This window comes from Natator depressus, chromosome 3 (genome assembly GCF_965152275.1).
Source record: "Natator depressus isolate rNatDep1 chromosome 3, rNatDep2.hap1, whole genome shotgun sequence".
In the NCBI taxonomy this organism is placed as follows: Eukaryota; Metazoa; Chordata; order Testudines; family Cheloniidae; genus Natator; species Natator depressus.
In genome coordinates, this window is record NC_134236.1 from 19,778,383 (window position 1) to 19,800,940 (window position 22,558).

General features: G+C 43.1%; 1 protein-coding gene across 3 annotated transcripts in view; it reads right to left on the reverse strand.

The window, feature by feature from the left end:
* Positions 1-20,572, reverse strand: part of GCFC2 (GC-rich sequence DNA-binding factor 2) — a 44,096-nt gene extending 23,524 nt beyond the window's left edge. The window contains exons 1-7 of one of the 3 annotated variants that reach the window (XM_074947497.1): positions 20,136-20,572; positions 15,075-15,185; positions 14,143-14,298; positions 12,340-12,561; positions 11,421-11,555; positions 4,264-4,352; positions 2,423-2,538 (exon numbers count right to left, since the gene is read on the reverse strand). In XM_074947497.1, coding sequence (XP_074803598.1) covers positions 2,423-2,538; positions 4,264-4,352; positions 11,421-11,555; positions 12,340-12,561; positions 14,143-14,298; positions 15,075-15,185; positions 20,136-20,454 — 1,148 coding nt within the window. In that variant the 5' untranslated portion in view covers positions 20,455-20,572. The remainder of the gene's footprint in view (positions 1-2,422; positions 2,539-4,263; positions 4,353-11,420; positions 11,556-12,339; positions 12,562-14,142; positions 14,299-15,074; positions 15,186-20,135) is intronic. The other 2 variants (XM_074947498.1, XM_074947499.1) reach the window with 2 other exon arrangements.
* Between the last annotated feature and the right edge of the window lie 1,986 nt (positions 20,573-22,558).

Below are 22,558 nucleotides of genomic sequence, written 5' to 3' on the forward strand. Positions count from 1 at the left end.
CATGATTGAGGTCTATAAAATCATGACTGATGTGAAGAAAGGACATAAGGAAGTGTTATTTACTGCTTCTCTGAACACAAGAACTAGGGATCACCAAATGAAATTAATAGGAAGCATGTTTAAAATAAACAAAAGGAAGTATTTCTTCACACAATGCACAGTCAACCTGTGGAACGCTTTGCCAGAGGATGTTGTGAAAGCCAAGACTATAACAGGTTCAAAAAAGACTAGATAAATTCATGGAGGATACGTCCATCAATGGCTATTAGACAGAATGGGCAGGGATGGTGTCCCTAGCCTGTTTGCCAGAAGCTGGGAATGGGTGATGGGATGGACCACTTGATTACCCATTCTGTTCATTCCCTCTGGGGCACCTGGCATTGGCCACTGTCTGAAGACAGGATACTGGGCTAGACGGAACTTTGGTCTGACCCAGTACAGCCACTGCTATGTTCTTATGCAGCAAGTCTAGTTCTAGGTTAGTAATAATAATACTTACATCCATTAGTCCCACTCAATTTAAAAGTCTACTAAGAATTAATCATGCCAGCATTTCCCAATGTGTGGGGTGTGGACTGGCCTTTCCACTGTTCTCCAATCTCAGCTTTCATTTACATGGGTGGTAGCTTAGATGCTAATGATGATACTTCAACATCAACACAGTTGACTATTCACTGTTCATCTGGTCATGTAAGAAAGGAGAGGCCATATATCCTAAAAATCTGCATAATCCACTCTGAGTGCCTGCTCATTTTGGACAGACTTTTAGCACTGCAAGGCAGGACTGAATGTGGGCTGCAGTTTGCCTCATTTTCCTAAAGTGGGATTCCGCTTCCAACTTTGAAAAACTAAGCAATACATCAAAAAAGTAGTCATTATTATTGACTAGCTGGTCAAATCAAACTAAAGGAAAACAATACAATCACAATTTTAAAAAATCATGTTCAATTCAGCCTTCTGTAATTATGCACATTTTAAACACATTATGGTCAAATTAAATTATTTCTTATCCCTGCTGGCTTGCAAGTAGGTGACCTAATTTTTTATGTTCCTAATATAGAATCATAGAATATCAGGGTTGGAAGGGACCTCAGGAGGTCATCTAGTCCAACCCCCTGCTCAAAGCAGGACCTAATCCCCAACTAAATCATCCCAGCCAGGGCTTTGTCAAGCCTGACCTTAAAAACTTCTAAGGAAGGAGATTCTACCACCTCCCTAAGTAACGCATTCCAGTGTTTCACCACCCTCCTAGTGAAAAAGTTTTTCCTAATATCCAACCTAAATTTCCTCCACTGCAACTTGAGACCATTACTCCTTGTCCTGTCATCCGCTACCACTGAGAATAGTCTAGATCCATCCTCTTTGGAACCACCTTTCAGGTAGTTGAAAGCAGCTATCAAATCTCCCCTCATTCTTCTCTTCTGTAAACTAAACAATCCCAGTTCCCTCAGCCTCCCCTCAAGTCATGTGTTCCAGTCCCCTAAATCATTTTTGTTGCCCTCCACTGGACTCTCTCCAATTTTTCCACATCCTTCTTGTAGTGTGGGGCCCAAAACTGGACACAGTACTCCAGATGAGGCCTCACCAATGTCGAATAGAGGGGAACGATCACGTCCCTCGATCTGCTGGCAATGCCCCTACTTATACATCCCAAAATGCCATTGGCCTTCTTGGCTACAAGAGCCCACTGTTGACTCATATCCAGCTTCTCGTCCACTGTCACCCCCAATATCCCGATTCTCTTTTATTAATTTGATTCTATAGTCAAGTGAACCCAGAATTTAACTTATCTTCTCCAAGAAAATAGGCAAAAAAACATTAACTGCTGCAAAATTCTTCAAGCCAATTTCGCCACAATTCTTAAAGCTGATGTCAGTAGGGCTCTGTATGGGTCTCTCCATGCATAACTTTCCACAGGACAAGGACCTAAAATTGGTGTTAAGATTTCAGCTTTGTGCTGTTTGCTTAATCTCCCACAACTGTATTACCACCAGTTTTAGCAACAGTGGGGGGTACTAGCAGAGAAGAGCAGAAAGCATTTTAATCAACATTTCATCAAGCCCTTCTGACACCATCTTCACATGACTTTGGCGTGAACACAGAATTGTTTAGTCTACATTAGTACTCCATCCCATGGCTCTGCATTAGTGGTAGAACAGTGGAAGAGATTTTAACAAAAAGCTCCAGATAAACATTGTGGCGATGTTTACTACCAAGCAAAACAAAAATCTTACTACTATTCTGAATATAGCAGCAAGTACATTACACATAAAACAATAATGCTTAATATCCTCTAGTACGTGGAAGAAAGAGTCAAAGAGTAGAGACAGAATGAGATGTAATGTCTTTTATGAACCAGTGTAACAGCACTGTATGTAACACAGAATGTTCAAAACTTGTGTTTCACACTAGTAACACTTACCTTGTAGTCAGTCGCTTCTTTACAATTTCCAGGTTCACAGGTGGCAGTGAAACAGAGGGATCAAACCTTATTTTCATGGGTCGAGATTTATGTAGAGAAGTGTCTACATTAATTCCCTGTGAGAATTAACATTGTTAATTTTTATGAACTTGTTTTCCTCTGGAACTGTAAGCTTTAGCAGGCCCAATGATTAGAATATACAGCAAGTTGTTATTATGTACATAATGTAATACAAATTTCTAAAAAATTAGATGTTTCCTGTGTAAAATGTATGCACAGGTAAAGCTGATTATCCAGATATCTCTTTAGTTCGAGCTATGCGTTTTTCCTCTCTCTTCATGAACTGATAAATCCCTACAATTTCCAGGATTGTACAGAACACTTCCATCCTGAAAACTGAGACCTGGTAGATAATTTTTTTAATATGTTTTAATCCCATCTTTACAGCCAACAGTAAATATGCTCTCATTTTTTTTCCTTTATATTTTGTTTTAGAACCACATGGTTATATGCAAGATTTCTGGGAATAATTCATGATCTCCTCATGAGACTTAAACAGTTAATAATATAGAAGGGCTACAGCATATATAAGCATTAAGCAACAGGCTACAAATATAGTAGGCATTTACTATAGGGTAAAAATAAATTAAGTAAACTCTAAATTTTGTGACGATCGGCGACTATATGACAGATTCCACAATTTGAAAGTATAAATTGCAAGTAATTGTGACAAAAGAAGGATTTCAGCCAATCACAGCTTAGAAAAGCTTTCAGCCAGTCACAGCTTTGAGCAGGGGATTGGACTAGATGACCTCCTGAGGTCTATTCCAACCCTAATATTCTAGGATTCTATGAAAAGATGTTCTGCATTCTAGGTCAGCTTCAGTTTCCAAACTGATTTAAGGTCTGGTCAATGTAGACGGTATCACACTAATCTAGTCTTGAAGTGACAAAGTCATGCATAATGGCAACAAACTCTGCACCTGAAAGAAATGGCTGCAATTTGCTGGGCAGACAGAGGAAAAAATGCCTTTCCAGAAATAACTGCCACACAATTGTCTAATAGGAGCTGGGTATCCAATAATACCAGATTGTAAACACACAGTGGGAAAATAAACCTAGCATCCCTTCAATCATATCCAGACTGAGCTTTAGACAGACTGTTTCTCTTACCTGCCCCAATCTCACCTAGACTAGCTAAAGGAGCACCTATTTGGTCATCAGCACATTGAAAGTGCCATAGTTCATACTCTTACAAAGCCACCCAAATGCCCACGTACACACTGAACTGAAAGGGAAACAAGATGGAACCCCACTAAACGCCACAGGAAAGTGCCCTTAGAAAGGTTAAATAACCAATCTAGTACTAGAGGGCGGGGGGAGGTGAGGGGCACAGTAAGTGTTATGAGTGTTTCTTCCCTTCCCTTATTGATAGTTTAATAGTGTAGGTTTTAGAGGATGGCATTTTAACGTTTTGGTTTGTGAGTACTTTTGTTTTTAAGATCCTTCACATCACAGCAGATACTTTACCTCAGAGTTTCATTCGGAGACTTTAAGTTGACTCAGATTCTTTGCCTTTCCAAAAAGTCTCCCTCTGCACTGAATAGTGTGGGTAATACACCTTTTCTTTGAGGCTAATGACAGTGCTGTTCCTCTGATCAGCTAGCAATGAGAAACTTCTGATCTGCATTAGCACAGTCTTCGCCTAGTTCTATTCTCCTCCCACCTAATGAATTAGCATGTCCAATGACCAAGAAAGAAGGAGCTCTAACATTGCTCCCAAACCAAACTATCTTGCATAGCAGCAAAAAGCAACAATAGTGAAAGAAAAAGCACATCACCTGTGGGAGTCTGACTCCTTTGTTTAGTTGCTGTTCTTCCCACATGTTTTGTATTTCATCATCTTCACTTGCTCCATCACTCTTGGGTACTGGAAGTAAAATGAAGAGTAATGATATGAAAAATAGCAGTTTCTCTCCATCTATCCTTTCTGCACTCCCACCACCATCCCCAAAAATATTTGTTGCTGTTCCTACAGGCATTACTAAGAAAATCAGACAGGCAGAAAGAACAGCACAGGTGGGATTCTCAAAATGGGATTTAAAGGCCGCAGCAGGAACAGACCTGTACTGAAAATTAAGTCCCTGAGAATACAGTTTCTTAGTTAACTGTTGCTGCAGAGCCAGCGCAAGCATAAAATACTGTACCCTACAAACACATTTTATTTTGCAAATCAAACTGTATATAATCCATACTAAATATATGTAAATATAGATGGTTATTGTTCTAACTACTAGGGCTGTCAAGCGATTAATTGTGCTGTTAAACAATACTATTTATATAAATATTTTTTGATGTTTTCCACATTTTCAAAGATATTGATTTCAATCACAACACAGAATACGAAGTGTACAATGCTCCCTTTATATTTTTTTATTACAAATATTTGCACCGTAAAAAACAAAAGAAACAGTATTTCAATTCACCTAATACAAGTACTGTAGGGCAGTTTCTTTATCATGAAAGTTGAACTTACAAATGTAGAATTATGTACAAAAAAATAACTGCATTCAAAAATAAAAACAAACAATGTAAAACTTTATAGCGCCTACAAGTCAACTCAGTCCTATTTCTTGTTCAGCCAATCGCTCAGACAAAGGTTGTTTACGTTTGCCGGAGATAATGCTGCCCACTTGTTTACAATATCACTTGAAAATGAGAACAGGCATTTGTATGGCACTGTTGTAGCTGGCGTTGCAAAATATTTACGTGCCAGATGAGCTAGAGATTCATACATCCATTCATGCTTCATGCATCCATGCTGATCACGCTCTTTAAGTGGACTTGTAGGCTCTAATTGTTTTACACTGTTTTGTTTATGAGTGTAGTTATGAAACAAAACAAGTCTACATTTGTAAGTTGTGCTTTCACAATAAAGAGATTGGACTACGGTACTTGTATGAGGGGAACTGAAAAATCCTATTTCTTTCATTTATCATTTTTACAGTGCAAATATTTGTAATCAAAATATGAAGTGAGCGCTGTAGACTTTATATTCTGTGTTGTAACTGAAATCAATATATTTGAAAATGTAGAAAAACATCCAAAATATCTAATTGGTATTCTATTGTTTAATAGGGCGATTAAAACTGCAATTAATCACTCATCAACAAAACTATGAACTAAGTTCTCATCTGATAAACCTCACTTGAATAAGGAGTGTAGGATTGGGCTCTATGTTCTAACTGCAGAATTGAGAGCCAGAAAGCTCAACTTTCTGATCCCAGGTTGAATTTGCAATGCTGGCAGTTAGAAAAAAGCATCTTTTCACTTGTTAAACAAAATGGCTATGAACATTATTGAAAGTCAATATAATGGCTACATTTTAGACCCCTTTAATCCCTCTCGAGTTACTCCTGGTGGAATTCTGCCCCACTGCACAAGCCCAGAATTAATGTCCCCCGCAGACTCCCCTGCAGAATAATTGATTTTGACAGGGAGGTGAAGGGAAACTGCAATTACATCTTTTGCCCACCAGGGGCTGGTGTGGCACCCAAAGAGAGGGCAGCTGGCTCACAAGTAGGAGCAGCCAGTCACAGAGAGGGAAGGGGCAGAGGCTGCCTTCCTCACAGCACCCTACCAGTGGGGCCAGGTGAGGAGGCATGGGATATGGGGAGGGGTGTCACACAAGCTAGTGGGGTGACAACATTGAGACAGTGACTGAATGGAAGTGGGGGTGCAGGAACACATGAAGACAGGGGCAGCTATGCCTGGCTGAGTGAGGTGACAGGGCGGAGCGGGAGTGCAGGGACATACATGGACAGGGCCAGATGTGCTGAACTGAACGGGAGAGACTAGGGATCAGCCAGGGTCTGCATGGGGGGAGGCTCCCCAACTCCCTAACAATCCCTTCCCCCGCAAAATAAATCTGTTCCATACTTCTCCCACCACACCCAACAACCCTCCAGGTTCATCCCAGGCTTCTTCCCAGCAATTACTTCCCTTTCCCTCAGCTCCTCCATTTCCCCTGGTGCCCCCAAGCCTTCGCACTGCTTCTCAGCGGTACAGGAAATACATTTCTGGATTGTAGTTTAAATGAATTTTTACTCAATTCTGTATTATATACCTAGAAAGGAATCTGTCAAAAAATATTTCCTGAATTTTTTTGTTGTCTGTATTGTTACAGACATACTTACTGACAGGTATTTTGAAATAAATTACCAAAATATTTGTAAATGGCATGATTATACTGTTACTTTGATAAAAATGCAGAATTTAAAAATACTGTTAATATCAAAATGGATAACTTGAGGGGCATGTTTGTAAAAAAATACTACACAGCTTTCTTATTCTCCAGTCAACAAACATGGCACCCTTATTCTGGCATTTTCAGTCACTCTTTCAGGTATAACCATGCTTTTAAGAAGTTCATATTTTGGTCTTAAACTACTTGACTGACTCCTTCACAGGCGTGGATTCCCAAAAAGTAGGTCACATTTAAGAAATGTGATCTTTTGAGGGTTGAAAAAGAGCTGAAGAGAAAGGAAGAAGAGCCATGGAAATAATTAACCTGAAGTAACAAAAATGTGACAGTACAGCATAAAAACTAATCTACATGGTCATTACCATGGTCCAGGCAATATACATTTAAATGTAATTAGCTTAATATATAAAGCTAATGGTACATGTAGACAAAAGGTTTAAGCTGGAGAGAAGTCACTAGGGAAAGTCACACTGTTCAGCACTGAAAATGATTGATACTTTCGTGTTTTACATTTTATTTATTCTTGCTTATTCAAACTTTTTAAACTAAACAAACTGGGATAGAGAAGGGAGGCAAATTAATCGAAAGGAGAAAGACAACAGGGCACAAATTCATTGGATCAGGCTATGATAATGGTCAGAAAAATTTATTCAGCAGATAATGTAAAACAACAATGCCCCTGATAAACACTCATCCACTACAAGAGTTCAACATACATTAAACAATTGTACAAGATGAATCTGAGGGACTGCAGTATACATCAGAGCAGGGAATGGTGACTAGAACAGTAAAATCTTTGATGTAAATTATCTGACTCATAACAGTGTTATGTGGATTAGTCAACATTTATAAAGTTCTATAAAAAATATTACTCTGAAACTCCTAGCAGTCAAGTAACAAAACACCATTATTGAATGCATAGAGTGTCATATTGAATAAAAATCTGAGGCAGTTATTATGGTAGCATATATTGGACTACCTCCCTCCCTCCACCCCACTTTGTTATACCATCACAATGTACTTTCCTTGTTAATCATTACATCCACACAGCTCTGCTGAGTGGTTAACTCAAGTGCATTCTGGGCACGTACCCCACAATGCAATGTTCCATCACTCAGCCCTAAACTCAGATTATTCCCAGGGTGCCTGTGGTATGCCTACCAGAAACTATAAGAAGGCAGGATCTCAGGGTCAAATTAAGACTTCCACACTTCTCTTCCTGTCATCCATTAATTTTGCCAGCACCATTTTCAAGACAGTATGGACGACAGGCTGCTGAGCACCATGATCATGACAGCCGTTAATACAAACGGGATGATGCAAATGCATTTTCAGTCATGGAGACTGACAGATTTGGCTCTGTGGTCTCATAGGGCTTTTGATGCTGTAGTAATACAGCTAATGGAAGAGGAGAAGGAGAATGAAATCAAGTAGTTACTTCTGTAGGGCATTTATCAGGAGCAACTTTATTCAATGAACCAATGCTTCTGGGTTGCCCAACTAGCAGTGTCTAGGGGAAGGGGGTAGTAATGCAGACCAGGATACCAGCAATGGTAGCAGATCTTCAGGATAACAAAGGCCACTTTCCTAGAGGATCTGTACAGTGCTCACCCACAGCTACAGAAGAACACCAACATGGGAGTTCCCCTCAACATGGAGAAGCATGTTGCCATCACCCTCTGGAAGTTAGTCTCCCCTGTTTACTATCAGTCAGTAATTAATTTGGTTGTTGGTGGTAGCTCAACTGTTGGGGTTGTTATCATGGATGCTATGAGGAGGGTTCTGCTATACCATGTCAGAGTGTGGCAATGATTTCCCCATTTCTCTCTCTCTCTCTCTCTCTCTCTCACACACACACACACACACACACACTTCCCCTCAAGCCAAAGACTTGATCAAAAGGAAAAGGTATTTCTCTGTGGTGCTGCATGACCTTGATCATTGTCAAAGATTCACTAATATTAACATGGGGGTGGTCTGGAAAAGTCCATGATGTCAGAACATTTAGAAGTTGTGGCCTGGATACGGGAATGAAGGACGACATTTTTGCTCCCCAGACCACTACAGAAATGAATGGAGTTATGATTCCTCCTGTCATTCTGGGAGACTCTTCTTACCCTCTGCTTTTTTGGCTTACAAAGGCTCTCAGTAGACACCTGGACAAGAGAAAGGAGTATTCCAAGTACCTATGGAATGCTAGTGAAGTGAACTTTTAGAAGGCTGAAGGGCAGGTGATGCTTTATGAAAAAGCTGTATGTTTCTCCTCATTGTGTGCTAAATGCCTGCTGTATTTCACATAACATCTGTGAGAGTAAGGGAGAGATCCTGGAGGATGGGTAGGAGCAGGAAGTGGAGAGACTTTCTGAACATTACAGACAGTGAGAGAGTAAGTCTCTACAAAATGCCCCAAGTGGTCAAGGAAATAGGGTCAGCGATGCATTGTTCTCCTCCACTGGGGGTGACAAATGTACCGTAAAAAGAGAAATATGTTTGTGCTCTCTTCTGGTAAGGAGTTGATAACATCCTTCCCTCCCATACAATCTCATTTATGGGTTGAGCTGTTCCTCAATGGAACATTTCAGCCAAGTTAAAGCAAAATGAATTTATTCAGTTAACAAAAACAGGTAACACTGCATCTTGGGGGGGAGGGGAGAGAAGAACTAATTAAATGAGAACGTGGTGCAACCTTAACAGCAATGGATGTGAGGTATGGCCAAAGTAAGGAATGCTCAAACTCCTGTAGTGATGCACTCAAGAGAATTTTCCTTCTCCATGTCCCAAGGTTGACTGAAATAGTGGTCTCAGTATGGTGCATTCTCTATAGTTTGCAGAACACTGGAAGTTTGGGTGCAGTACTTGACCTTTATAACTAAAAGGTGCTCTATCACAGCTGTCTACCTCAGGTCCTGGTCCAGGGCCATTCAATCCATTTAGATCCTTTGAGAATACTCTAGGAAACCACTCCTCCACAATTGCGCCTTTCTATGTGGCTCTCTGCTGGGAGGAATTCAATAGTTCCTGGGACAGATCTTCTCTTGCCATTCCCCCCTGCCTCCCTGCTTTTGAAGATTTGTCAGCCACTCTGCAGGTGATAACTCCCTTCTTCATGTGGGCCATGACATTACAGGTGCTACAGGAAATAAGAAAGAGCACAAGTACTTACTGTCCCCCACCCTAATCACCAAACCAAAAATGTTTCTTCCCCACAATTTTAGAATGCTATTCCAATAGTCTTCCCACATTGAGGTTCACTTCAAGACAGTAAGAAGATTTCCAAATTACTTCCCCTTGTATAGGCCCCCTGTAATAAACACTGGGCATCTGAACTGGCTGTGCTGGTTTTAAGTTGCAGGTTGTATGGTGCAGCAGTCAGCAGGTTAGTAATTGCATGTGCACCCCTGCAGGCTGTCCTTACAGTGGTGGATGTTACTCTGAGATGAGTCCCCAGAAAATTAAGAAGGGTCCTGTTCAAAAAGGCAATGGGCAAACCAAGAAGATACACAGCACTGCTATTTACCAAGCTAGTGTCCCTGCGCTGGTGCAGGAGTGGAACAGAAACACTAGCTATATGGGCAGTCCCAGGAGTGCTGCTTTGCCTTGCAATGTGTGCACCAAAATAAAGCACTATCTTTGCTTTCAGTTCTCTTTTACGATACACTTAAATCTATAGGTTTCAGAGTAGCAGCCGTGTTAGTCTGTATCTGCAAAACGAAAAGGAGGACTTGTGGCACCTTAGAGACTAAATCTTTAGGTACCTTCTGACAAAATTCTACAGTAACTGCTCTAAACCCATTTTCAAACGACTCTGCAACCTTATTGGGCAATTTACCACATGAATTCTCAACTTTACTAAAAACAGTATTAATGAAACTGAAATAATGAATCTTTTCTAGTGTTTTGTTTTTTCCTTTTTCTGTATCTGCTGCTACAATAAACGTTTCCACTTTGGGGATTAAAAAATGCATTGCCTGGCAGACATCTTGAGCAGCGTATAAGGGAGGGCATGGTGGGGGAGGGAGAACAAGCAGGATACAGCTCAGGAAGAGGTTTATGGAGTCGGCAAGCGTGGCCGATGGTTGTGCAGCTTGATACCACAGGGAAATAAAACTTTAAAGCGTTAAATCTGACGCAGATGCCATTTTCAGCATGCTGAGGGCAGGGCGTTTAATGCAGAATACGGAGGGGAGAAAAAAAAAAGGTTCCTACCTCCAGCCAACATGGCAGCGGACAGCTGGTCCCTGAAAAAAGTAGAATATATCCCCCTATACTGTCTTCTTGTAATTCAGCACATAATGCTCATGGCCATAAGTCCCCATCCCAGCATTTTCAGACTGGCTGCTGGTAGAACTCATCCACAGCAGTTTTAGTATGGCTATTCATATGCTGTTCTTGTGTAGTGTCCAAATCTGTTGGGTAACAATTTTTGGCTGCCCTGAAAACATCTCCTCCTCGTTGGATCCCCATGGCATACATGAGGCCAAGGTAGCTTTCAGTGGCTTTTTGGGTGAAGGGCATGTTGTCTTGGGTGCGTTGAGGAAAACTGTCCGCCACATAAGTCTTGGGTTCTGTGGTAGTTTCACTTGCAAAAATGTGGTTCAGTGGTTCCTCAGAGTATGGGCAGGTGATGGGAGCATTACCAGAAGTCCTGTTATGATCCCTTGTCCTCAGGTACTTCCACTGGAGTGCCTTTGCTTTGACTCAGCACTGGGACCAGCTCCAGGAGTGCCTCCTTACCTTTCATTTGCTCCAAATGTCTTGTAGATTGTAGTTGGCTGCATTCCAGTGACTCTTCTCCAGATGGGATTGAATATGCAGCTCTCCAAATAGGGTAATCAAGTCCTGGATCTCTGAATGAGTCCACACAGAAACCTGGCAGAGGAGAGAGGCTTGGCCTGACTACTATAAGGAGTATTTCAGAGTAGCAGCCATGTTAGTCTGTATCCGCAAAAAGAAAAGGAGGACCTGTGGCACCTTAGAGACTAACCAATTTATTTGAGCATAAGCTTTCATGAGCTACAGCTCACTTCATCGGATGCATTCAGTGGAAAATACAGTGGGGAGATTGACACACACAGAGAACATAAACAATGGGTGTTACCGTACACACTAACGAGAGTGATCAGGTAAGGTGAGCAAGGAGTATGTGAACTCACTATTATCCGATATCAAACATGGGCATTCTTGGTTGCGTGCCAGCATTTAAACTGAGAGATGACATCTGGTTAAGATGACCCCAGGGGAGTGGATGGCACAAGACAGGCCAGTCCAGGAATAGAACAATGTAGTGTGAGATAGTAGTTAGAGGACTGCCAGAAGGAGAATAGTTAGGAATGCATCCACCCAAACTTAAAGAAAGCAAACTCCCTGCGAAGTGGAGTTACTCCTGTTCTGAGGATTATTAGTGACTTAAGATGCCAAGTAATCACTTAAAAAAAAAAGAGTCGTCGTCTGTGGACATAAGGCACTGTAAAGTGAACTAACTAAAGTTAATCTGATTTAATAAACCTGTGTAGAAAAGCCCTAAAAGGGCAATAAGGGTCTGCACCACTCTTTTTACAAACAGGGCCTAGAACTGCACTTTAGTGCATTTCACATTCTTCAAACAGTTAAAGTTTTGCCACTTTTATGCCCTGGTAAACAGGCTTAAACTTACCTGCATATTCAGCCATCCTCTGCCTAAGAGTTTTTGTTTTGGGAGCAAAGTGGAGAATCGTGTCATGATCAGAGTCATCCTCACTCTCTGTATCACTGCATGCTGTTTTCTGAGAGACTGGAGCACGATGTGATGGGTCCAGTGGAATATAGTCACCCTGAGTCCTGGCCAACTGACGTTTCCCACAAGCAACCCGGATATAAGCTGCACCAGGTATATTACCTGTAATTAACAGAAAGAACCCAAGGTAAGAGAGTAAGAGCAAAATTCAATACTACTCCTCACGACAAAGTTAATTCTATAATGCTTTTTCTCCAAAGTACAGTAATACGTTAGGAGTTTGGGGCTTTTTTCTGCAATACATTGTTAATGATAAATTGAGATAGTTATGCATGTTATTTCTACAGTCCAAGGGGCTCAACTTGAAAGAGCACAAATATTGAGGAGCACTTCCATACCCCTGCTGCTTCAACTACATCAGGGGTGGGCAAACTATGGCCCAGGAACCACATCCGGCCCTTCAGATGCTTCAATCTGGCCCTCAAGCTCTGGCTGGGGAGCAGGGTCTGGGGCTTGCCTTGCTCCACATGTGCCGTGGCTCCGTACAGCTACCAGAAACAGAGGCATGTCCCTGCTCCGGCTCCTATGTGGAGGGGCAGCCAGGGGGCTCTGCACACTGCCCCTGCAGCTCCCATTGGCTGGGAACCGCATTGAACCTCTCAATCCCACCCCCAACCCCACATCCCCAGCCAGAGCCCCAACCCTCCCTACACACCCCAACCCGCTGCCCCAGCCCAAAGCCCCCTCCTACACCCTGAACTCCTCATTTCTGGCCCCACCCCAGAGCCTGCACCCACTCCGGCACCCCAACCCCCAATTTTGTGAGTATTCATGGCCCATCATATAATTTCCATACCCAGATATGACCCTTGGGCCAAAAAGTTTGCCCACCCCTAAACTACATGTTAACTTTCCAGTAGTTTTCAGACCTTCAAAACAAAGGCCACAGTAGTCTTAAAAGTCACAACAACCTAAATAAAAGTTTCCAGTATTTATGCCATAAATGGAGGTACATGTTGTAAGCATAACAATTCTCTTCATTTTGCCAGTCCTAAGTCTCAGAAATATAATCAAGGCAAAAATATTATTGAAGTATCCTTCAGGCTGCAAATTAAAATATGAGCAGTAAAGAAAAAGAAAAAAAAAGTGCGCTAAACTAATAATCTAGATCATACATGAAAGCGAAAAAAGGATTACTACTACTACTACAAATACTTTAATAATCCAGGAATGCAAAAGTTCTCTAAACATTCATCCTTAATGCTGCATTAATAAAGTTATAGCATTTAATTTCCTGTTTATTAAAAATGAAAATATTAGAAAGGACCATAACCTTGAATCCATCATTTCTCTTCTATCCAAATGCCTAGTTATGGTGAGTGATCTATAATAGAGGTTTTTTGTTTTGTTTCAGCACATACTTATAAAAAAACCAATGATATCTAATTTTACCTTTTCTTTTATTTCATTACTATAAATATTACAGGGCTTTCTATCATATCATCATGCTAAAGATCTATCCCAAGAGACCAGATTGACAATAGACTGTAAAGGCAAATTCTGCTCTCAGTTACACCAATGTAATTCTGGAATAAATGTCCTTGATACACAACGATTTCAGTGAAGTTACTTTAAATATACATTAGTGTAACAGCGTCCAGTGTTTTAAACAATACTTTGAATATTCTGCAATATGCAAGACTACGTGCAGTATCTACTCGCTGCTCATAACTAGTTACAAACCTGCTGATAAATCCTCTCTTTTCTGTGGAGGGCTGGATTGAGTTTCAGAGGCTGAACTAGTGTAATCTTCACTGGCTGATGAGTAGTGCTCATCCTCCTCTTCTGTCTCACATGTATCAGTACTGTTAATTATTCTAGACTCCGACTGGAAGATTTCTGTATTCAAGGAGAAAAACCAAGACCCAGGATTTTTGTCTCAGCTACTGGAAATGTTGATAACCTGTTAAGAAACATCATAAATCTGAAGACAACAATCAATCCCTGACCCTGAAAAGACTTCTGTGCTTAAATTTACACATTGAGCAATCCCATTGTCTTCAAAGATTTAAGGCAGTATTTTTAGTTACAGTATGAATCTTAACAAAAGCAAAATTTTAGGACACAGTAAAGTAAGGCATCATCATACAAATTCATGTATTTTCATTTCAACTCTTTATCCTAAATTCAGACAATTTTAGGGGATTCTTAACATGATTTATGACTAGTTTTAAACAGGTTGTGCTGTCTCTCATTAATGAAATCTGAGGCCCACTTCTAAAAAATGAAAATGCTAAAATCATTGAGGAACTACTGCCTAGGACCAAATCCTGAGACTAATGGAATTTGTAACTGCCTAGTAATCTCCATTTACAATGCGAGTTCCAGGAGGTCAACTCCTCTCAAGGTCAGCCTAAGTGCCCGATACTACTCCTACAAAGTCAATGAGATTTTGGCAGATGACAAATAGATACAGGATCAGACCTGCTCTTATGTGTTTTGGGATATACATTTAAATTTGACTGTTTTCAACCATAAATTCATTCTTATTGTTTTATATTAATAAATTACATGTCTGATAACAGTACTTGCCAAAGCACCCTTCCTTCATGGATATCAAAATACTTTACAAACAACTAGTCTAAAATACACCCAATAAGTAGCTACATACTTACCTTTGCTTCTTTCAGCTTCTCTAACTGCAGAGTGAGAGTTTTCTTTCCTTTGCATTCTAAATGTTATTGTGTTAAGAGATGGCTTCTTTATTTTAAAGAGTTCCTCACCCTCTGTAGGAGGGGGAAAAAAAGGATCAGTGTAAACATATTTACAAAGCAACATCACCACATTTGAAACATTTTATTATTTGTCTTACCATAGTGCCTAGTCAGCCTAGTCATGGACCAGGACCACACTGCACTGTACAGACACAGAACAAAAGAGTCACTGCCCAGAGAGTTTACGATTTAAGCATAAGACAAGAGACAACAAATGGATATAGACAAATAGGGTAGTACAAGTAAACAATGAGACAATATTAGTCAACATGACAAGCTGTTGGTGTACTGAGACTACAGCCTAACTATTGTCAAGTTTTTTGTAAGAATCACAGCAAGAGAATTTTGAAGAGGGATTTGAAGGTGCTAAAAGATTACAATACACATTTATAAAATCAATAATCAGTGGTCTACATGAGTACGATCATGGCATATGGTCTTTAAAAATCTACAGTGCATTAGGTTAGACTAGTTCAAGACTGTCACCACAGGTGGTCTAGCTCTTTCACCTCTCATTTCACCTATAAAGCATTAGGATATTTATAGGCCACTGTAACAACTTCCTACCAACACTACAAAAAGAAGGATTCTGGGTGGACTCCTCTTGAAGGTCGAAACAGACTGGACTTCTATATAGAGTGCTTCCGCCGACGTGCGGGGGCTGAAATGGTGGAAAAGCAGCATCACTTGCTCCATAACCTCAGCCGTGCAGAACGCAATGCCATCCACAGCCTCGGAAACAACTCTGACCTCAATCTAAAAGGCTGACAAAGGAGGTGCTGTCATCATCATGACTAGGTCGGAATATGAACAAGAGGCTGCTAGGCAGCTCTCCAACACCACTTTCTACAAGCCATTACCCTCTGATCCCACTGAGGGTTACCAAAAGAAACTACACCATCTGCTCAAGAAACTCCCCGAAAAAGCACAAGAACAAATCTGCACAGACACACCCTAGAATATCCCTGGTTGGTGTTCTGCTACCCAAGATCCGTAAACCTGGAAATCCTGGACGCCCCATCATCTCAGGCATTGGCACCCTGACAGCAGGATTGTCTGGCTATGTAGACTCCCTCCTCAGGCCCTAGGCTACCAGCACTCCCAGCTATCTTCGAGACACCACTGACTTCCTGAGGAAACTATAATCCATCGGTGATCTTCCTGATAACACCATCCTGGACACTATGGATGTAGAAGCCCTCTACACCAACATTCCACACAAAGATAGACTACAAGCAGTCAGGAACAGTATCCCCGATAACGTCACAACAAACATTGTGGCTGAACTTTGTGACTTTGTCCTCACCCATAACTATTTCACATCTGGGGACAATGTATACCTTTAAATCAGCGGCACTGCTATGGGTACCCGCATGGCCCCACAGTATGCCAACATTTTTATGGAGGACTTAGAACAATGCTTCCTCAGCTCTTGTCCCCTAACACCCCTACTCTACTTGCGCTATATTGATGACATCTTCATCATCTGGACCTATGGAAAAGAAGCCCTTGAGGAATTCCACCATGATTTCAACAATTTCCATCCCACCATCAACCTCAGTCTGGACCAGTCCACACAAGAGATCCACTTCCTGGACACTACGGTGCTAATAAGCGATAGTCACATAAACACCAACCTACACCGGAAATGTACTGACTGCTATACTTACCTACATGCCTCCAGCTTTCATCCAGACCACACCACACCACACGATCCATTGTCTACAGCCAAGCTCGACGATACAGAGGCATTTGCTCCAACCCCTCAGACAGAGACAAACACCTACAAGATCTCTATCAAGCATTCTTACAACTACAATACCCACCTGCTGAAGTGAAGAAACAGATGGACAGAGCCAGAAGAGTACCCAGAAGTCACCTACTACAGGACAGGCCCAACAAAGAAAATAACAGAACGCCACTAGCCATCACCTTCAGCCCCCAACTAAAACCTCTCCAACTCATCATCAAGGATCTACAACATATCCTGAAGGACAACTCATCACTCTCACAGATCTTGAAGACAGGCCAGTCCTTGCTTACAGGCAGCCCCCCAACCTGAAGCAAATACTCACCAGCAACCACACACCACACAACAAAAACACTAACCCAGGAACCTATCCTTGCAACAAAGCCTGTTGCCAACTGTGTCCACATATCTATTCAGGGGACACCATCATAGGGCCTAATCACATCAGCCACACTACCAGGGGCTCATTCACCTGCACATCTACCAATGTGATATATGCCATCATGTGCCAGCAATGCCCCTCTGCCATGTACATTGGCCAAACTGGACAGTCTCTACATAAAAGAATAAATGGACACAAATGAGACATCAAGAATTAGAACATTCAAAAACCAGTCGGAGAACACTTCAGTCTCTTTGGTCACTCGATTACAGACCTAAAAGTGGCAATTCTTCAACAAAGAAACTTCAAAAACAAACAGACTCCAACAAGAGACTGCTGAATTGGAATTAATTTGCCAACTGGACACCATTAAATTAGGCTTGAATAAAGACTGGGAGTGGATGTGTCATTACACAAAGTAAAACTATTTCCCCATGTTTATCCCCCCCCGCCCCCCCCATTCCTTACATGTTCTTGTCAACTGCTGGAAATGGCCCACCTTGATCATCATTACAAAATGTCATCCCATCCCCCCCCCCGGGATGGTAATAGCTCACCTTACCTGATCACTCTTGTTACAGTGTGTATGGTAACACCCATTGTTTCATGTTCTCTGTGTATATAAAATCTCCCCACTATATTTTCCACTGTATGCATCCGATGAAGTGAGCTGTAACTCACAAAAGCTTATGCTCAAATAAATTTGTTAGTCTCTAAGGTGCCACAAGTACTCTTTTTCTTTTTGCGGATACAGACTAACACAGCTGCTACTCTGAAACCTGTAACAACTGAGAAGAACACAATATTCTAGAGTTCTACTGAACTGCTCACAGAGCGGTCACTCAGATGAACATTTTTTTCCCCCTCAGTGAAATCAGACTTACAAACATAAGAATGGCCATACTGGGTCAGACCAAAGGGCCATCTAGCCCAGTATCCTGTCTTCTGCCAGTGGCCAATGCCAGGTGCCCCAGAGGCAATGAACAGACTGGGTAATCATCAAGCAATCCAGTCCCTGTCGCTCATTCCCAGCTTCTGGCAAACAGAGGCTAGAGACACCATCGCTGCCCATTCTTGCTAATAGCCATTGATGGAAGTATCCTCCATGAATTTATCTAGTCTTTTTTGAACCCTGTTATAGTGCTGGCCTTCACAACACCCTCTGGCAATGAGTTCCACAGGTTGACTGTGCGTTGTGAGAAGAAATACTTCCTTTTGTTTGTTTTAAACCTACTGCCTATTAATTTCATTTGGTGACCCCCTAGTTCTTGTGTTCAGAGAAGGAGTAAATAACACTTCCTTTATCCTTTCTTCACATCAGTCATGATATTATAGACCTCAATCATGTCCCCCCCTTAGTCATCTCTTTTCCAAGCTGAAAAGTCCCAGTGTTATTGATCTCCCCTCATACAGAAGCCGTTCCATACCCCTAATTATTTTTGTTGTCCTTTTCTGAACCTTTTCCAATTCCAATAGATCGTTTTTGAGATGGGGCAACCACATTGGCACGGAGTATTCAGGATGTAGGCGTACCATGGATTTATATAAGACTGACCATTCAAACAGGTCCCCTTACTTTATCAGGGTAAGATAACCTTAAACAAAGGAAACAACAGTCACCTCCGGTCTTCAGTAGTATTTAGGCACTTAATTCCCCACTGAAATCAATATGAGTTTGGTATCTGGGCCTCAGTCCATAACAGAAGGTAACATCCATTCCTTCATACTCCACTCCTGACCCTTGTCTTTTAGGCTCCAAGTTCTTTGGGGCAGAGACTGTCATTTATTATATGTTTGCACATTGTCTTTAGGCGTTATCATAACATAAGCATAAATTACAAAAAAAAAAAAAGACACACCACAACCCAAACATCAGACCCAGAATGTGCACAGCCTTATAGTTGTAGGGTCCACTCAGATGAAATAGTCCTATGAGTGTCAGGTAGCCATGAAGTTCCAAACTAATCCAGAAAAATCACGTGTGCCTAGTGAAGTCACCAAGGACCATCAGCAATTTCAGTATCATTGTTGATCAGCACAGCTTTAGCGTGGGAGATCAGCTGTATTTGAGTTTACATGCAAAAAAGTGCAGACCCACCCCTTCACAAAACCTCTTTCACATGAGTCATATATATTGCAGTGTCTTGCAGTATCAAATAGCCAGGTCTTGGCTATGCACACTTACTCTTCCTTTATCACATCATTAACTTCACTAGTCTTTGCATCACAAAGTAGTGCAGCTCCCCTCAGTACAATTCCACTCAACCCAGGAATAGGCACTCAGGTAGCTAGCCTGAGCGGCCACCTGTACCACTACAACCACATTGCCAATTTTAGAGCACTAATTTGAGCACAGCTAGTGCCGGTTATTCTACCTGCACTAGGAAGCACCCTCCCAGCCGCAGTGTAGACATACCCTTACAGGTGCCAGTCACAGCAGAGATACCGGGAGAACTACTTAAGTGACAGTAGCTCTGCCGTCCAGCCAGGCTCTTGAGGGGTGACTGCAGGTCCCAGTACCTGAGGGTGTTGGAGTGATTAAAGCACAGGACTGGGCATCAGCCTCCTGGGTTCTCATCCAAGCCCTAAGACTTGGGCTTGTCCACCCTTGAAAGTTGAGGGGGAGTAAGGCAAGGTGTAAGTTAAAAAAGTTAGCTGACCCCGGCCATTGTTAGCCCAGAACAAGAGGGCCCAGAGAGAGGGCCCAGCTGTTTGCAGACCAGCCTGGAGCCTGCTCCCACACCTGTAACACAAGGAGATCTCCATCTCTCTCTCACACACACACACACACACGCTGCGTGGCGGAAGGGAGCCGGCGTCAGACTTTTACCATCTCGCTCCTCGTCGGCACCGAAGCTCAGCAGGGCCGTCGCTCCCTGCGCCTGCCCAGCTCTGGGGTTTGCCCGTCGGGGCACGCCGCCGCCATCCTCCTCTTCCTCCTGACTTCTAATGTCCCCTGCTGGCCCCTCTGCGGGCAGCTGCCTCTCGGCGGCGGGCCTGGCAGGGCCTTGCTCCTGCTCCTCTTCGCCCTGCGCCCCTTCATACTCCGGCTCCGGCTCCCCTTCGGCGCTGCTGCTGCTGCTGCTGCTGCTACAGCTGGAGGCGGCTCTCTGGCGGCCCCGGAAGTTCCGCGGCGGCCTCCTAAACATTCTATCCGGTAACGGTCACAACGCACGACCGCAGCTAACCTCCGACGGAGCGAGCCTGCTCCGGAAGCGTTTCTCTCGCCATACCTCCCCGTAATACGCATGCGCCGCATCACTCAACGGTCATGAGGGACGAGGAAGTGGAGCGAGGGGGGGAAAAACAGGTGGCCCCGCCCACTGGCAGCGACTCCGCCCACTGAGAATCGGGTGGGAGGAGCCGAATAGGCCGCCGGCCAGTCAGCCAGAGAGGGCGGCTCCTCGTTTAAACCTCGTTTAAGGAGGCTGGGGGGGGTTAGCCCAGGGCGTTAATGCGCCTGTGCTGAAGCGTTGGAGAGGCTGTTTGGGGTAGAAGGGTGCGAGGGGGGTGTGTCAGGGCTGCCCAGTGAAGTGCAGGGGGCTGATCTGTGGGGCCCACCTCCCTGGCTGCGGGTGCCAGCTGGAAGGTGCACAGTGACTGAGGCAGGGCGTTACAGGAAGGAGAAGGGGCCAGTCTGGTTAAGGCAGTTGACAGCTGCTTGGAGAACTTCCTTTAGGCCTGACTCGGCCTGCCACACCTGTCCCTGCTGTGCAAGTCGCTTACACCAAACTCTCCACCGGCGCTGATTATGTTCCCCGCAGTCCAGGTGCTGGACTTGAGACCCTTGGGGCAAGCTTTGCAGGGCTGAGCGCTCGCAGCTGCAGTTGAAGTCAGGTGTCGCTGTGGTGTGAGCACAGAGAGTCCTAGAAAAATAAGTGCTCTAAGAAATAAGGCCTTAGGCATCTCAAGAGGGGCACTCAAAAATGGTGGACACAACGATTTTTGTCTTAATCTCAGTACCTCGGTTCTCCTTCAGGAAAATGGGGATGATAATAGTTAATACCACTTTTCCTGAGGGATGGTGCGAAGATGTTACATTTCTGAAGCATTTGCTACATTGAAAATACCATAAAATAACTGAGAAAATTGCCACATAATAATAAATCAATTCTTTATTCAGTACAGAGCTACCCTGACAGAGCACTGTCTATCTTGTGCACTGGATGAGGCAGGGGTACTGTGGAAAATAGTAGTATGTGATCATGTGACTAAAGACAATCATAATGCATACACACATGGGGGGCTGAATTAAGGGCTTGTCCATATTTGAAAGTTAATTCTCATAATGTGTTTCTGTTTCAGAAATAACTATTTCTAAAGCAGTCTGTCCAGTGTCCAGCAGTGTTTTGTTGTCCCAGCTTAAGCTGTTTTCGTTTTGCATCATGAAATCCACACAATGTGGTGGTGGTGGTGTTTTTTAAATAAGCACCGCATTCTGTGCAGCTATCCCCTGGTGCAATGTTTCACCACTAAGCTATATGCATTCTGCTATTGTTCTAACAGTACACTGTGTTAGGGCTACCAGATGTCCGGGTTTTCCGGGACATTGCCTCTTTTTCTGAGCCCCTGTCCAAGGGGATTTTTCAAATAACAGGCAACGTCTGGGGTTTTTGTAGAGCAGAGGCTGCAGCTCAGAAAGAACCCCAATTGGTCCGCTTCCCTGCATTGGCAGCTGATTGGTCCATTCCCCTGCAGCCACAGCTGCCAGATCCTGCCCACCCTGGCCCCAGCTGACTCCCAGCCCTGGGAAGGGGGCCTGCAGCGAGTGATGGCTGTAGCTGTGCCCAGGGCTTGCACCAGCCACCCTGCCACCATGACAGGGAATGGTGACACTGTCCCCCACCTCCAGTGAGTACCCCTACTGCAGGTACCCCTTTAGCTTCCCCAACTGTACCCTGTCCTCCAGCCCCCCCGACCCCCCAGTATCCTCTTTTTGGGAACCTGAAATATGGTAACCCTGCACTGTAGGATCTCTACTGGAACTCTGAATCTAGGGGTGAAATTAATAAATTCCTATGATTCCTCTCCTTTCATCCCATCATGCATCTGGCTTTTGTAAGAAAACTCCATTGCCAAATAGCTGCAGTCAGGCAGCATGGAAGAAATACATGACTTGAAATGTATGGTATTCTGGTGACTGCTGTTAAGATGGGAGTGGACCATTTCTTCTCCCCAGAAGGCAAGAAAGCCCAGGACCTCGGCATGGTTGCTGTATGATCTGTGTGTCTGGGAGCTGGAATCACAATGCAA